This window comes from Dermacentor silvarum, chromosome 1 (assembly GCF_013339745.2).
Source record: "Dermacentor silvarum isolate Dsil-2018 chromosome 1, BIME_Dsil_1.4, whole genome shotgun sequence".
Taxonomy (NCBI): domain Eukaryota; kingdom Metazoa; phylum Arthropoda; class Arachnida; order Ixodida; family Ixodidae; genus Dermacentor; species Dermacentor silvarum.
The window spans coordinates 118,983,802-118,997,860 of record NC_051154.1 but is presented as its reverse complement, the minus strand read 5'-3'; the positions used below and the strand labels follow the sequence as shown (position 1 = coordinate 118,997,860).

Genomic DNA, 14,059 nt, shown 5'->3' with positions numbered 1-14,059 from the left:
GCATTTTCAAAATGTGAGGTCTCACACGTGCTTTTGGGACAAAGGAACGACAATACAGTAGTGCAAACAAACAAAAGGTCATTTATTGTGCCTTCAATGCATGCTAGCCGAATTACTACGCATAGAACATTCACATGGGCGCACGACAAATCGAGGACAAATCAAGGAACCGCAATTGGATAGCGAGCGAATATGTTCGCCCCATGCTATGACACCATCGCCTAGTCGTTCACATGTATGGTCACACGAACGGTGGCATGTTCGAACGATCCGTGTTCGTCCATGCTGGTGTCCTGCTCCTAGCCTCGCGAGACGGTCCCGCGAAGCGGGCCGGCGCACGCGTGAAGCGTTGCTGCGTGTTGGTCGCCGATCCCAAGCCAAAAAGAGAAGCGTCTGCGACCTTTTGATCCCAAGTAACTCCGCCGTTAGGTGGCGTTAGCATCACGACACTTGCGCCATCTCTTGCAATGCGCCGCAACCACCCGAACCGCCGCCGACGCTTAGCCACGCGAAGAAGCCGGGTTACAGGAGACGCGAGCTTTGCGGGGAAAAACAATATCAGGGGATGCGTGAGAGTTGCGCATCCCCGCAAAAGATATGAAAAACATAAAATGTGACGCACCTGCAAGCTCATTGCGATGGAAAGGTTTAACAAAGAAAGCACTGCCATTTCTGATCGTTCGAGGAACTGTATTGTTTAACAATAAAATTTATTAGTATGCATACAAGGAGCATTTTTTTTTTTCATTCAGAAGCTTAGTAAGAAAAAATTTAGGTGCATGACACTTGAAACTGCGATCTTTTAGTGCTTTGGCTATAAGAACGATATATCGAGACAGCCATTTCACATATCCATAATTAGATACAGAAATTTCTACCAGAAATGAATTTTTATAACAGTATAGCCTGTACAGTGCAGTCCACTTGTATCGATACTACATATAACGATATATCTGTTATAACGATGAGTCGACGTAACAGAATCAACTTTGCATTAGGGCTATGAGAAAAAAAACATGTACTATAACGACCAGTTATTCTGATCGTTATTCTGCTTCTGGGCAGCATTTTTCGTGCAGAATAATTGTGGTATTTGCGTTCCTGAGTTGCCCTTAACCGATATGGGGCGAAAAGTTTGCCTACATGAGTTCATATCTGCTGCCATTACCGCGCGGTGCATCCCGCCCACGCGCCGATTGCGAAAGCCACGAGAGCATCACAAGTTGGCACAGCGTACACCACATGGCGCGAGCTGCTTTGCGTTGACGGCAGTCGTGCGAGCGTCCATAGAAGAGAAGAGGGGGGAAAAAACATAAGCTGTTTCTCTCTTGCAGCGAGCGCGGAAATGCGCCACGGAAGAGCGCCGATTGCGAAAGCCACGGAGAGCATCGCAAGTTGGCACAGCGTACACCAGATGGCGCCAGCTGCTTTGAGTCGACGGCAGTCGTGCGAGCGTCCATAGTAGAGAAGAGGGGGAAAAAAACATAAGCTGTCTCTCTCTCAGCGAGCGCGGAAATGCGCCGCGGAAGAGCAGCGGAGGTGCGCCGACAAAGCGCAAAGCTGCGTCTCTCGAGACGAAACTGTAAATTTTGCAAGACCAGAAGCAGTACGAGCTCACGCATTCGATATATCGACGATTATGAAAACCGGGGAGCGCCACGATCATAAAGGCTAGAAGCAGTGGCTATACCGATCAACGGAAAAGGCGGACTTTGTGCGCCAGGACGAAACTTCCATGGGCGAAACCAACACGGTGGACGCCGCTGACATTACCGAACTCTAGGAGCATGTCGCTACTGACGGTGAAATAGGTGGTGCTTCTATGGAAGAGTTTGAGTGCAGTAATGCTGCCTCGTTCTGCGAAGAGATTTACGACGGGGCGATCGTTGTCGTGACAGACGGCGGCGACGACAGCAGCGGCAGTGACGATGAGATTGACAATGGCCAGTCTTTCACACCGACCCCGATGTTCAACCAACGTGCAGTTTCGTCGATAGAGTTGCTCATCGATTTCATGCACGCTAAATTATTGTCGCCAGTGTTCGCGCAGAATCCTACACTTTTGCGAAAGCTAGTGCAGATTTCTAGTTCAGCGCGCCGAATGATTCAGGTGCCATTTAGAGGTATAAAGAAACATTTTATTCTTCACAGCCTACTTTCTAGAACGACGATATCTTATCGCAAGTGGGAAATTTGGTTTCGGGACTACAAAGGTATATTTGGTTTTCTTTGTTTGGTTGCCAATAAATCCAGTCCAAGCTGGATTTATTGGCAACCCACTAAAAACAGGTACGGCCTCATAGCCTGAGGGTTGTCTGTTGGCCACATTGTGCTTTGTTTATCTGCGTGCACGCTCCGGTGCCGTCGACGCTTTGTTTGCTTTTTCCCCAGTTTCGCTTGTGGTGCGCATGGTTCAGAATAATGCCTGGGAAATGTAAATTCCAAAGCGCCTGGCTCAGCAACGACGATTACAAGCTTTGGGTTGCGCCGGATACAACGGACCCCCACGGCGCGAAATGCACAACCTGCACAAAGACCTTCGACATCGCTTCTATGGGCGAATCTGCTCTCAGAAGCCACCCGAAAAGTGCAAAGCACTGTGAACTCATGCAAATGGCAGCTGGAAACTCTATACAAAACTACCTGGCACCAAGCACAAGCGAGCGGTCCACTGGGTTGGCTCCATCACAGGCTACTCATCTAAACAGAGCCTGCAAGTCACACGAGGTGGTTACCAATGCAGAAATTCTGTGGACAATGAAAGTGATTACCTCCAACTACTCGTACAGATCATCCGCACAAACCGGTGACTTGTTCAAGCGGATGTTTCCCGACAGCGACGTGGCTAAATCGTTTTCCTGCGGAGAAAAAAAATGCGCGTATGTTGCGTGCCATGGGCTCGGACCATTTTTTTTTTATCGTCCTTCAACAAGAGGTACAGAACTCTGACTATTACGTCATGCTTTTTGACGAGTCAGCGAATGACTTCCTGCAAGAGAAGCAAATGGACGTGCATGTGCGCTATTGGGACTCGTCACACAAGGTCGCCACAAGATATTACATATCCGCTTTTATGGGGCATTCCACGGCAGAGGACATTCAGGAAATACTTCTAAGGTCTTTGGAGCCTTTGCCACTCGGCAAGGTTCTTCAGATCTCGATGGATGGGCCGAACGTGAACCTGAAGTTCTTTAGGAATATGCAAGTGCACCTGCGGGAAAACCGTCAAGTCCAATGTGTTGACTTGGGGACGTGTGGCCTTCATACCATCCACAATGCCTACAGGGCAGGCGTAGGAGCCAGCAAGTGGGGCATTGACGTTCTGCTGTCAAGCCTGAGTGCACTCTTCCGTGACACACCAGCACGAAGGGAAGATTTTTCAACTGTGAATAACCAGGAAACATTTCCACTACAGTTTGTGTCTCATCGTTGGGTGGAAAACACAATTGCCATTGAATGAGCTTTGCTTCTTTGGAATGACAAAGAAATATGTGGAATCTGCAAGGAGTAAGCAGGTGAGCTTACCAAAGTGTGCTTTGTTTGAAAATGTGTACAGCTTTTGTCGTGATTCCTTGACGCTGGTAAAACTGAACTTCGTTCTCAGTGTTTCTTCCATTCTTCAGCCATTCTTGAAAGACTACCAGTCTGACAAGCCAATGATCTTCTTCCTTGCTAGAGACCTTGAGAGTATTGTGTGGAAGCTCCTTGTGAAATTCTTGAAGGCTTCAGTGTTGTCTTCCTTGGCAGGGATTGGTGGTTTGCTCAGGGTAGACGTTGATAACCCTGATAACCACACTCCGCTTGAAAAAGTGGATATCGGCCCCGAATGTGAACAAGCACTCAAAGATTCAAGGGCAAGTGCGAAGGATACATTTCAATTCAGATAGAGTGTAAACTATTTTTGGCAGCTGTGAGCAAGAAAATACTGGAACGAAGTCCCCTTAAATCATCAATGGCTTGAAACCTGGCATCTCTATACCCCGGCTCATGTGCTCGAAGCCGGATCAGTGCCTTGTGGGCTTAAGGAAGGTGTTGGACGTCTTGACCATGGCAGGAAGACTGAGTGACTACCAACAAGAATGTGTAATGGCAGAATACACTGAGCTACTGCAAGAGGTAAAGCACGATCTTCGCCTGTTTGAGAGGAGTCTTAGCAGGCTGGATGAGTTTTTTCATGACCTCCTGAGCTTCAATCCCTCCTACAAAGAGCTGGGGAAAGCAGTCAGGCTGTTGCTTGTTTTGAGCCATGGGCAAGCAACTGTCGAACGGGGGTTCAGCGTCAACCGCCAGATCTCCGTAGAGAATCTGAAAGGTTTGTCATACATTTCACAGCGTATCATATGTGACGCAGTGGACAGGGCAGGTGGAATTTTGAATGTTCCTATAACAAAAGAACTCGGAATAGCTGTGTCCGCAGCGAGGCAGCATTACGGTGCACACTTAGAATCTGAAAAGAAACGGTACCAGGAAAACGCAAAGCAGACAAAAAGGCGCACAATCATGGAAGAAGTTGAAGGGTTGCAGACGAAGAAAAAGAAGCTTGAGGTAGTTGTTGTTGATTTAACAACTTCTGCAGATGGATATGCAGGAAAGGCTGAGAGAACTGGTGACATCTCGCACGTGGTGAAATCAAACAGCTTAAGAAAAACCGCAAAAGCGAAGGCTGAAGAACTCAGCAGCATTAAGACGCAAATAGAAAAGAAACTGAAAGACCAAAATTTCATCTAGTGAAATGAAACTGTACGTGCACTAAGTCAAGTCACTTTCCTTTGTTCTATGCAATAAAATGTAACGTCTGTGAACTACCGTATTAAATATTTAAATTTTTGAAAGGTCCTTGAAAAGTCCTTGAATTTTTTTCTTGGAAACCTGTACGAACCCTGATAAAATTGGGCCGGGAAACAACTATTTGTTCTGGAAATAAATGGTGTCCAAAAACCAAATGTCTATGATGTGTGTCCAGCTCCCGTAATCGCTTCCTCTGAATTCAGTAGCAAAAGTGCAGGAAAGGCATAGCCTTAGAGATAGTCAACCAATACATGGCGTCTATGATGTATTTTTTTGCTTCTGTATTTGTCCGTGCATTCAGTGAAAGCATAACCTTTGAGATCTGTTATGCTCCAGGCTACAGTGGCTTTGCCCAAATATTAAAATCTGCATCACTGTTGTCTTAAATTGCAAGAATGTGTCAGCTACTCGCTTTGCCTGCGAAAACAGTTGACAGTCAATTTAGAATCCGCTAAAGAGGATGAAAGCGAAAGCCTGCGCACTCACGAGACATTCATTATATTACTTGACATTCTCATTCGAATGCGTTGTTACTTCCTATTGTTTTCTCCCAGCAAAGGTCGTGGGTTTGAGTGCCTTAATTAAATCTATCTTAATTAAATGTACCTTAACACTTTAGGTCGTGGGTTCGACTCCCACCAGTGGTCATGTGTACGATCATCAACGATAGCACCATCAATTTTGGTGCCATTGACTTTTGGTCCCGTCAAAGGTTGTGGGTTCAAGAGCCCCAATTAACTGTGTGTAAATAACTCCATCTTAATTAACACCTGAGGTCATTGGTTCGACTACCACCAAAGGTCATGGGTTCGACTCCCTTAAATTTTGGTGCCATTGAATTTTAATGCCATAACGTCAGACATAGGATTTTTCGACCTATGAACCACTGAAGGCTTTCGCGACATGAAAATGTTAAATAAATTGGGAACCTTTACAATTTCCATCTATATTTTTTCCATATTAGAATAAATTTTTTATATATAATATGTCCCAACTTAAGTCCTAGGCATGCCCATTTATGTACCGCCGAGGCATGTTCAAAACAGGATGTCCCCCGGACATCCAAATGGGATATGGACATTTCTTGTACATCCTATGGATGTCCGTGATGGATATTTAGATAGATGGACATTCGGACGTCTGGTGGACATCCGACGGATATCCGTGGTTGCTTAGGCTATACTAGCATTTTTTTAATAAGCCCATTAGGAATGACCTTGTATGAGTGTTGCAGCTTCACTAAATATATTCTTAGTAAAGAGAAAGGCAACACAAAACAAAAAAGTACACAGGACAGACGCTTTCAGAGTCTGACCGTCTCTGTCTTGTGTTGTCATTCCTTTTGCGCTGCTTTTACTAAGAACAACCAACTCTCCCAGTTTTACTCTATTGTAGTTTCATTGGTGGACTTTAGCTAGCGTAGCAGTAAATTGAATTGCCAAAACTCATTGGAATAAATTTTATGGTGAGATTTAGAAAGCAACAGGTGGATGATAGGACTCTTAAACTGTTAAACTGTAGAAAGACGTACGTATCAGAGAACCTGGGCTTGTTCATGCGACTCTGAGCTCACTGCCTTTATTTCTAAATCTTTCAGACAAATACTGGGCAAAGCTTTCAGGCAGATCATGGGGCAGCAGTGTTGCATTTCCCTGTATAAGGGTAGTAGTCATTGTTGTGTACGACCAAGATCATATCGCACAATTTACCAATGTTTTCATGAGCGCTGAAAACTAATATATTTGCAAGCGTAATGTGGGCCAAGTGCATCTTCGAGCTAGGAAAATTGGGTAATCAGTGTTCTTTTAAACCGTTCTGGGCTTTGAACTGTGAGGAACACTACGTGAGCATGAAATGTATTAGACACTGTGCTAGGCCATGTTAGCCTGAAATATTTTGGAGCAAGATTTAGCAAAAATTGAGCAATTTCTTTGTCTTGGTTTAGCACCACACTCAAAAAAGTTCATCACACTGATGACAAATGGTGGTGACGACATTACGCCAGAACCATGGCCTGAAGGATGATGTTGTTTCACATACTGCAAACTGCCCCGACAGTGGTGCACCACTACTTTGGAGGCCGTGCAAAGCCATATCACTTGCAGTGCTTCGATGGAGTGTTACAAAGTTTTAAAAAATAATTGATAAAAGCATACTGTCTGTGTATCACTTTCTGACATGTTTGTACTGCAATGATCACACCAAGTCAGAGTTCACGTCCACTTTTACCTATACATATTTCACATTGATTCATTTGTGAGTGCTATAAGTTCACATTATGCAAGAATGTTAAGATTCCTTCTCAGTGTGGTTTGAGTGCCACCTGTTGCTCTCCTTACTAACCTACAATACTGCACGATTGTAGTGACAGGAAAGAATTGAACATTGCCAAAAGTGTGAATTAAACATTTAGCTCTGTGTTGACGGCAAATGATAAAACTTTTCTCACAATTAAAAGTTATAAATATTTGTATTGACTAATTTTGTATTTAGTGATTGTGTGCCCAGGATGACAATCAACACTCAAAGCAGAAGAATTCTGGAGAGTACAGTTGGCAGTTGTCTAATTTGAGCTCGCAGGTGAAGTTTGTTTCCCATGTATCATGGTACATTCCAGAGTAATTTCTCATGCTCACTTAGGTTCAGTAATGTAGAACAGCATGCACATCTCACTCACATTGATTAGGCAAGACAATAGGGGATTTTGCATCAAACAATAACTCGATAAGTGATAATACTGTAAAGAACAGTCGCCAATCAAAAGTAGAACAATTTAAGCACGACAATACCATGGGCGGGGTGAGTTGTGTGTGTGCCTGTGCGTGTATGTGTTGAGTGTAAAATTACTGCACCAGTCTTTTGATGAAAAGGTCTTTACGATAACCAGGTTCCGAACTGAGCTGATGCCAAATTTTTTTGCGCATTCAACATTAGTGTTTTTGACATTGTGCATTTTATTTTATTAGACCCACTGCCATCCACTACACCTCCAGGCGAGAGTACTGATGCATCAACGCCAGTTCCAAGTGAGCTGTGCACTATTCCAGTGGCAGCTTCACTACCCTCTCCAGGAACAACCCCTAGTGCACTAGACCTGTCGCGGAAAGGGGTTCTTGAAGAAGCTGAGGCTGTTGCAGCTACGGCTGCTACATCTAATGGGCATTCTGAAGAAGTCTGTGAACTGTCTGAGCCACCTCAGCGCAAGTTGTCTCAGAGAAGCACAGCCAGCTCATCAAGTCAGGAGGTTGCTGACATCATGGCACCTGCAGAGAGGCTTGCTAATGGTATACGCTTGTCTCATCTCCTGTGTGCAAAGAAGAAAACAGTGATGAGAGGACTGTTTTCTCCTATGCGCTTCAAATTCATTAGGGTTGGAATACCAACTAGCTGTATTGAAACTTGGTAAAGGTGGATTGTGGTCCTATGCCAAAAATTTTTTAAATCTTTATTCTGAGGTTATGGTGCTGAAAAGTTGTAGCTACTATATGTAATTTTATGGGCTTAATTCAAAGTTAAGGCCTAAAATTATCTATATCTTTTGGCTCTTATTCTCTGCAAGCTTCCTATACTTAATTTTGCGGAAAAGGTTGCGTTTAAGTTCATCTGATTTCGCTAAAGAGGGCATCAGTGTCTTCTACATGATCCAGGAAATGCAATAAAACCAACCTTATGGTTCTGCCTCCTCTGGAACAAGAACAACAGTTTTGCTGTTGCAGTAGAAACAATGTTTCTGGATATTGAGGCCGAGAACTCGAGGCATGACATTTGGTGAGTGGAAAGTGTGTGGCATGGGACAGAGAAGTGGCAGCAACTCTGGTAGCCAGTGTCACTCACACATAGCTCGAACTGGTGGACTTTTTTCATAATTCAAAGCGCAATGTGTGCATTTCACATGATTCCCCAAGTGAAAGCAGGGAGAGAACCATAGTTTCCTACAATGATTACTAGAGGGAACTCTGGCACTGCAATCGTTTAGTCACCATGGGAATGATGGGGAGTACATGGATTTGTCTGATCTTAGTGCTTGTGGATTCAGACGTTACTGTGGCTTTGTTTATTAGGTTTCATATGCCTTCATTGTCCTAAATTTCAGAGCAATCAGTTTTACTTTCCGAATTGCCAAAGACGTTGTGAACACGCACAATGGCTACTAATTACAATGGTTAGCTTGTCAAGGTGGCCAAATTGAAACATGCCAAGCGTCGCAAGGCACTGCCTTTTCCTCGATAAATTCATAAGGGCGTTTTATGTCGCTTGTCAATGCATGCGTCCGTGGCGTAATGGTTTCAATATCGGGCTTCTGTGCTAGATGTCCTGTGTTGGAATCGTGCCATTAATTTTAATGTTTATTTGATCATTTATTACGCATACTTTGTTGAAAATGACTTCCAATAATGTACTCCCCATAATTAACATGCTGGTTGAACCGAGAAAACTGTCCCCGTTCCAGCTCCTATAGACACTTGTGCCAGAGTTCCGTCTAGTAATTATTGTATGAAACTCTTTGGAGAGAACAGCGTCATGGGAGGTAGCCTTGCGAAAGCTTTATGCCTGACTTCATGCTGCCTTTGTTTCCTCCATCGCTCCACTCTACACAGTAACTTCGTTTCGTAGCCATCTTGTGATGACTATTGTGATAAAGCTGGCTTTAAATGTAGGCTGGTGCAAAAGTCGTGAACGTGATTTTGTGTACGATTGCAGTGCGTAGAAACTCTTTGCACCAATTTTGTTGGGAAAAAAACTTGCGTGCATTAGAAATGAAAAGGAATGTTCAGCTGCTGTTTTCGCTTGAAAGTCTTCCTAGATGTAGATGATGTGTCTTTGATGTATTCACTGTCTCTTAGTGCAATCAAGACAAACGCTACAGCTGTTGGGGTCAAGATTGGGGTCACCATTTGAGTCTGGCACCTTCGTGCCAACGAGTTGAGTTCGAATTTTCTCATTCAAATTTGGTATACAAGCTAGTCCACTTATGCTTATGAAGTATTGCATAAGGTCAATCTCATAGCACAGTTCCTAATATAGCACGAGGTTCACATTTAGGCTGGAAATTGCAGGAAAGTTGTTTATATCAACTGTGTTATAGCCAAGCTTATAGATACTGATTTCTGTATTTTGCTGCTGCTTGTTATATAATTTGGTACTTTGTACCTGCCAATGGCATTTTCATTTGAAAGGACCATAGAATATCAGGTATTTATTTGTTACGTATTGCATTTGTCTTTATCATGCAGCTGTGGACAGCTCAGATGAGGATGATGACGAGGAGGAGGAGGAATTGGAGCCAGGCCTTGAGTATGATTCTGCAGCTGAAGACTTGCACCCCGCTGCACCTGAGCCTTCTGCAAGTGATCCTTCCATCTTGGCTGCATCCACGTGTGAAAGCCAGGAGGGCAGAGATGATGGTGCATGGCCCCAACCCCCAGACAACGCGAAAAAGTTTGCTACAGCAACCACAGTGTAGGTGGTCATTCTTTTGACTACTTTTGCAAGATTAGAATTTAGCAGATGCATGCTTCATGCCTGTGTGCACTGGCAGCAAACCAAGAATTCAATAAGTAGTTTTCATTCACCGCGTAGTGTTCGCATGACTCAGCTTCTTATTCAAGGTGCATTTCTGACATTCTGGTTGGACCTGAGAGCGCTGTTATACGTGGTCTTTTCCTGCATTACGTGGAGCATTTCACTTTCCTTTTCACGTTGGTTACACTCCTGAATGAGTGGCATTGTATTTTGTCTAACATAATGCAAGTTTGTGTCATGGGCCATTGGGTATAGCCTAGAAGTGGCAGCAACCATGCTGTAGCCGCAACAGCCGCACGTAATCGTTGGCAACGAACGACCAGCACGTACGCCAGCACGCAACGAACTGAACTTTATTCCATCCACCAACGTTGCTTACCCAAGCAGCGCCTAGATGGCGTTAGTAACTGGTTACGCTCCTCCTCCTTTGATTTGTGTTCGCCTTCAGGGAAAGTAATGATGAGGAGGAGGTTTCCTGACTATCGAGCTTCTTCTCATGGTGAGGGGTGTTCTCTGAGGAGTTAAGTCTGCAGGAGCACTTGTATTGTTACTTCCAACTGAGACCTTTTCCTCGGACAGCGTTGGAGGTTCTTGAGAAATAGCCTTGGAATAGCCTGTGGCTCCAATTCATTTTGTGCAGTTGCTGTCGCAGATGGTGCCTGGGGAATGTTCTACGTGGGTGAGGGTGGTTCAGGTCTGTGCAGCAGGTGACCGCCATTCCTTTGCCATAGTGTTCCCTCCATGTTCCAGGGGAACACTAGCAGATAATGCACTTAGAGGCACTGTGACATGCCAGAGGTGTTTTAATTTTCCTGCCAAATAATTCACAGCATGCTCGGCCTGCCACATCGTGAAGAGTTGTACTATACTGGAACAACAATCTTGCCAACTAGGTTTTGAAGTCGCTCGGTGCACTTTTCTTGAGGTTGTCCTCAATAACCTGCACCACATGCTCTGCTGCTCCATTTGAAGCAGGATGATATAGAGGCACCAGCATGCGGCCTATACCGTTTTGCTGCAAAATGTTTGCAAACTGTGTGCTTGTAAATTGTGGTCTGAGAATATGATGTGAGGCAGGCCATGTTGGGAAGGAAGTCCTGAATATAGAGGTGGTGATGGACCATGGTGTGATGGTGGCCATGGTGTGATAGGCGTGCCATCAAGTGACCTTTTATGGGTTTGGTATGCAGCACAGTCTTGAACTTGGTTCGTGATGGCGTTATCAATTCCCACCCACCACACTTGGGACCTTAATTGTCTTCGTTTTTTCTACACCAAGATGCCCTGCATGTAGAAGCTAAAGTACTTGATTTTATAGCTAGTACCTTTGGAACAACTACACGAAATCCCCACAAAAGACAGCCTTAATGCAAGATAAGTTCACTGAATCGTGAAGTGAAGGTAACCCAGTCTCCCCCCAATCGCTAAAGGTTTTCAGTGAGAACAGCATGAGCCACGTGTGAGAGCAAGGAATGTCTTCTTGTCATGCGAGCAATAATCACTGACTATAGGACATCAGGGTATGCTTGTTCCAGCATAAGTATATTTGCAGGCATGTTGTGGAGGGCAACTGTTGGTAGAGGAAGTGTCTGAGCCCATCAGCATGTCCCAATGAACCTCCTGGTTTGTACTAGGTGTGTTTGAATTGGTAGCTTGAAAGTCAAGGCCCTCTTTGATGACACGTGGTGATGCCTAAAAAGAAATGCCTCAACTGGAACTGAATACTCTTGCCCACAAGTACTAGTGACAGTTGCTTACTTCGAAAATGAGGGCCAAGGCCTCTTGTCTACTTGGCTGTAATTTGTGTGAGCAGGGAGCAGGCTTCATGAAGCGAAGGCAATGGGGTGCTCCACTCCATCATAGTTGTGCTCCAGTACTACACCAACGCCATGTGGGGAGGCGTTGCAGGTCAGGACATGTTCCTCGGTAGGGTCATAATGCACCAATACAGTTCATTACAGAACCTTTCTTTTTGTCGGGCGTTCCGAGAATCTTGGAAAAACTATTTTTGAGCCTAACTTGAGGGGGTTGCGTTTTAAAAGCCTTTCTATCTAACCAGGAACAACAAAAGGCCTGACATTCCATCAGCTCTTTCCAAACGTCACAGTCCCCTGCTAATTTGCGTCCTGGCGACACGCTTTCATAATGACCTCAGCTGACCGCGTCGCGTCTCCCTACCACCTCGTCTCGTCCTGCCACCTTGCACTCCTTCGGAATGTATGCTGCACTTTCTTTCCACTGTGCCTTTCTGCAGCTTTCGTCGTTTTTGGCTCCGCTACATTCTTCGCCGCATTCCCATCTTTACATTGCTTCTTTCTACGGCGCTTTTTCCCTGAACTCACTTTCGTGCCATCTCATCACGCCTCGTGCTGGCTGTTAAATATCTCGTCGGCCCAGATTACTGTCTTACCCGTACAGTCCGAGTGATTTACAATTAAATCATCCCTCTCTTTGCCTTCACTGACGGGCAGCTCGACCGACTCTGGAACAATTCAGCAGGCATGACTCGAGCTACGCAACTCTCACTTCTGTGAACTGCGCGCTACAACATTGTCTAGCTCATGCTGTGCATAGAGCTCATCGGTCTCGATTGCTGTCTCACCTGCACAGTCTGCATGATTATCTAAATCATCTTGGCTGCCTAGACTGGCGGACAGCTTCACAGTTGTTTCTCTTTGAGCTTTGCAGCTCGCACTCTTGCGATTTGCCCTCAACTGCATCGTCCAGCTTGCACTCTGCTTCGGCATTTAGCCCTGACTCGACATGGGTACTGGTATATGTCGGGTCAACGGTACAGTCGACGTCCGATTTCCCGGACCCTCAAGGGACCGTGAAAACGTCCGGAAAATCGGGCAGTCCGGAAAAACGAATGCACGTGAAAACGCACCTATTTGGTAGGTATTTTTCGCTGACGGCCGGAGTACAAGATTTCCATTGCTATTCAGCCAATGCATCGTTTAGGTGGCTCTGAAAAGAGCCGTTTATTTAAAAAAAAAAAAAAAAAACGACGTGGCCGGCGCTATCTCATAGGTCAGCACTTGGGCGCAAAGAAGTCGCTTATTTTCTTTCGCACGGTCCGCTTGCCCGCGATCATGTCTGCCTTAATTTCAGTCAACGTCATGTTGCCGCTGTACACCGATGACAGTGTCATCAGTGCTCGCGTCAACTCCGAGCTCGGTGAATCCGCTCGACGAAAAGCGCAGCACGAAACAGCTAGGAACTCGGTGGATGCTGAAGGTCGGGAAACAAGATCACTGAAGATAGCGTGCAGCAGCAAACGATCAACCGCAGACACGACCGCAGAGCTGACAAAACAACACGTGAACGAACACAGTGAGGTTTGGCTTGGATAAGCTACGGCTGGCAACGGATTGACACGTGCGGTTTCGAGGTTACGGCAGCCGCGGCGCGGTGCGGCGGTGCTGCTGGCCACACCTGCGATGCGAGTATGGTGGGTTCGAGGATATGAAAACAACCAAAATGGCGGCGTCGGTGGTGACTTTGGGTCGGCGGTTAACAGTAAAAAGTCTTCCCAGGGAAATCGGATGGCGAAGGCTATAAGCGTCCGGAATTTCGGAGTTTTTAATACATTGACTCTATGGGGAACTTGACGGTGCCACAGATGAGTCCGGGAAATCAGGCATGTCCGGAATTTCGGGCGTCCGGGAAATCGGACGCCGACTGTACTCTGAAATTCGTTAACCTTGTTAACTATACCTAGTTAACATTCTTAATGCTAAACTATGCA

General features: G+C 45.4%; 1 protein-coding gene across 5 annotated transcripts in view; it reads left to right on the top strand.

The window, feature by feature from the left end:
• LOC119435914 (enhancer of mRNA-decapping protein 4-like) overlaps nt 1–14,059 on the top strand; it is a 149,986-nt gene that overhangs the window by 109,362 nt on the left and 26,565 nt on the right. For 4 of the 5 annotated variants that reach the window (XM_049660879.1, XM_037702609.2, XM_049660878.1 and 1 more), the window contains 2 exons: nt 7,755–8,072; nt 10,023–10,248. In XM_049660879.1, coding sequence (XP_049516836.1) covers nt 7,755–8,072; nt 10,023–10,248 — 544 coding nt within the window. The remainder of the gene's footprint in view (nt 1–7,754; nt 8,073–10,022; nt 10,249–14,059) is intronic. The other variant, XM_049660881.1, reaches the window with a different exon arrangement.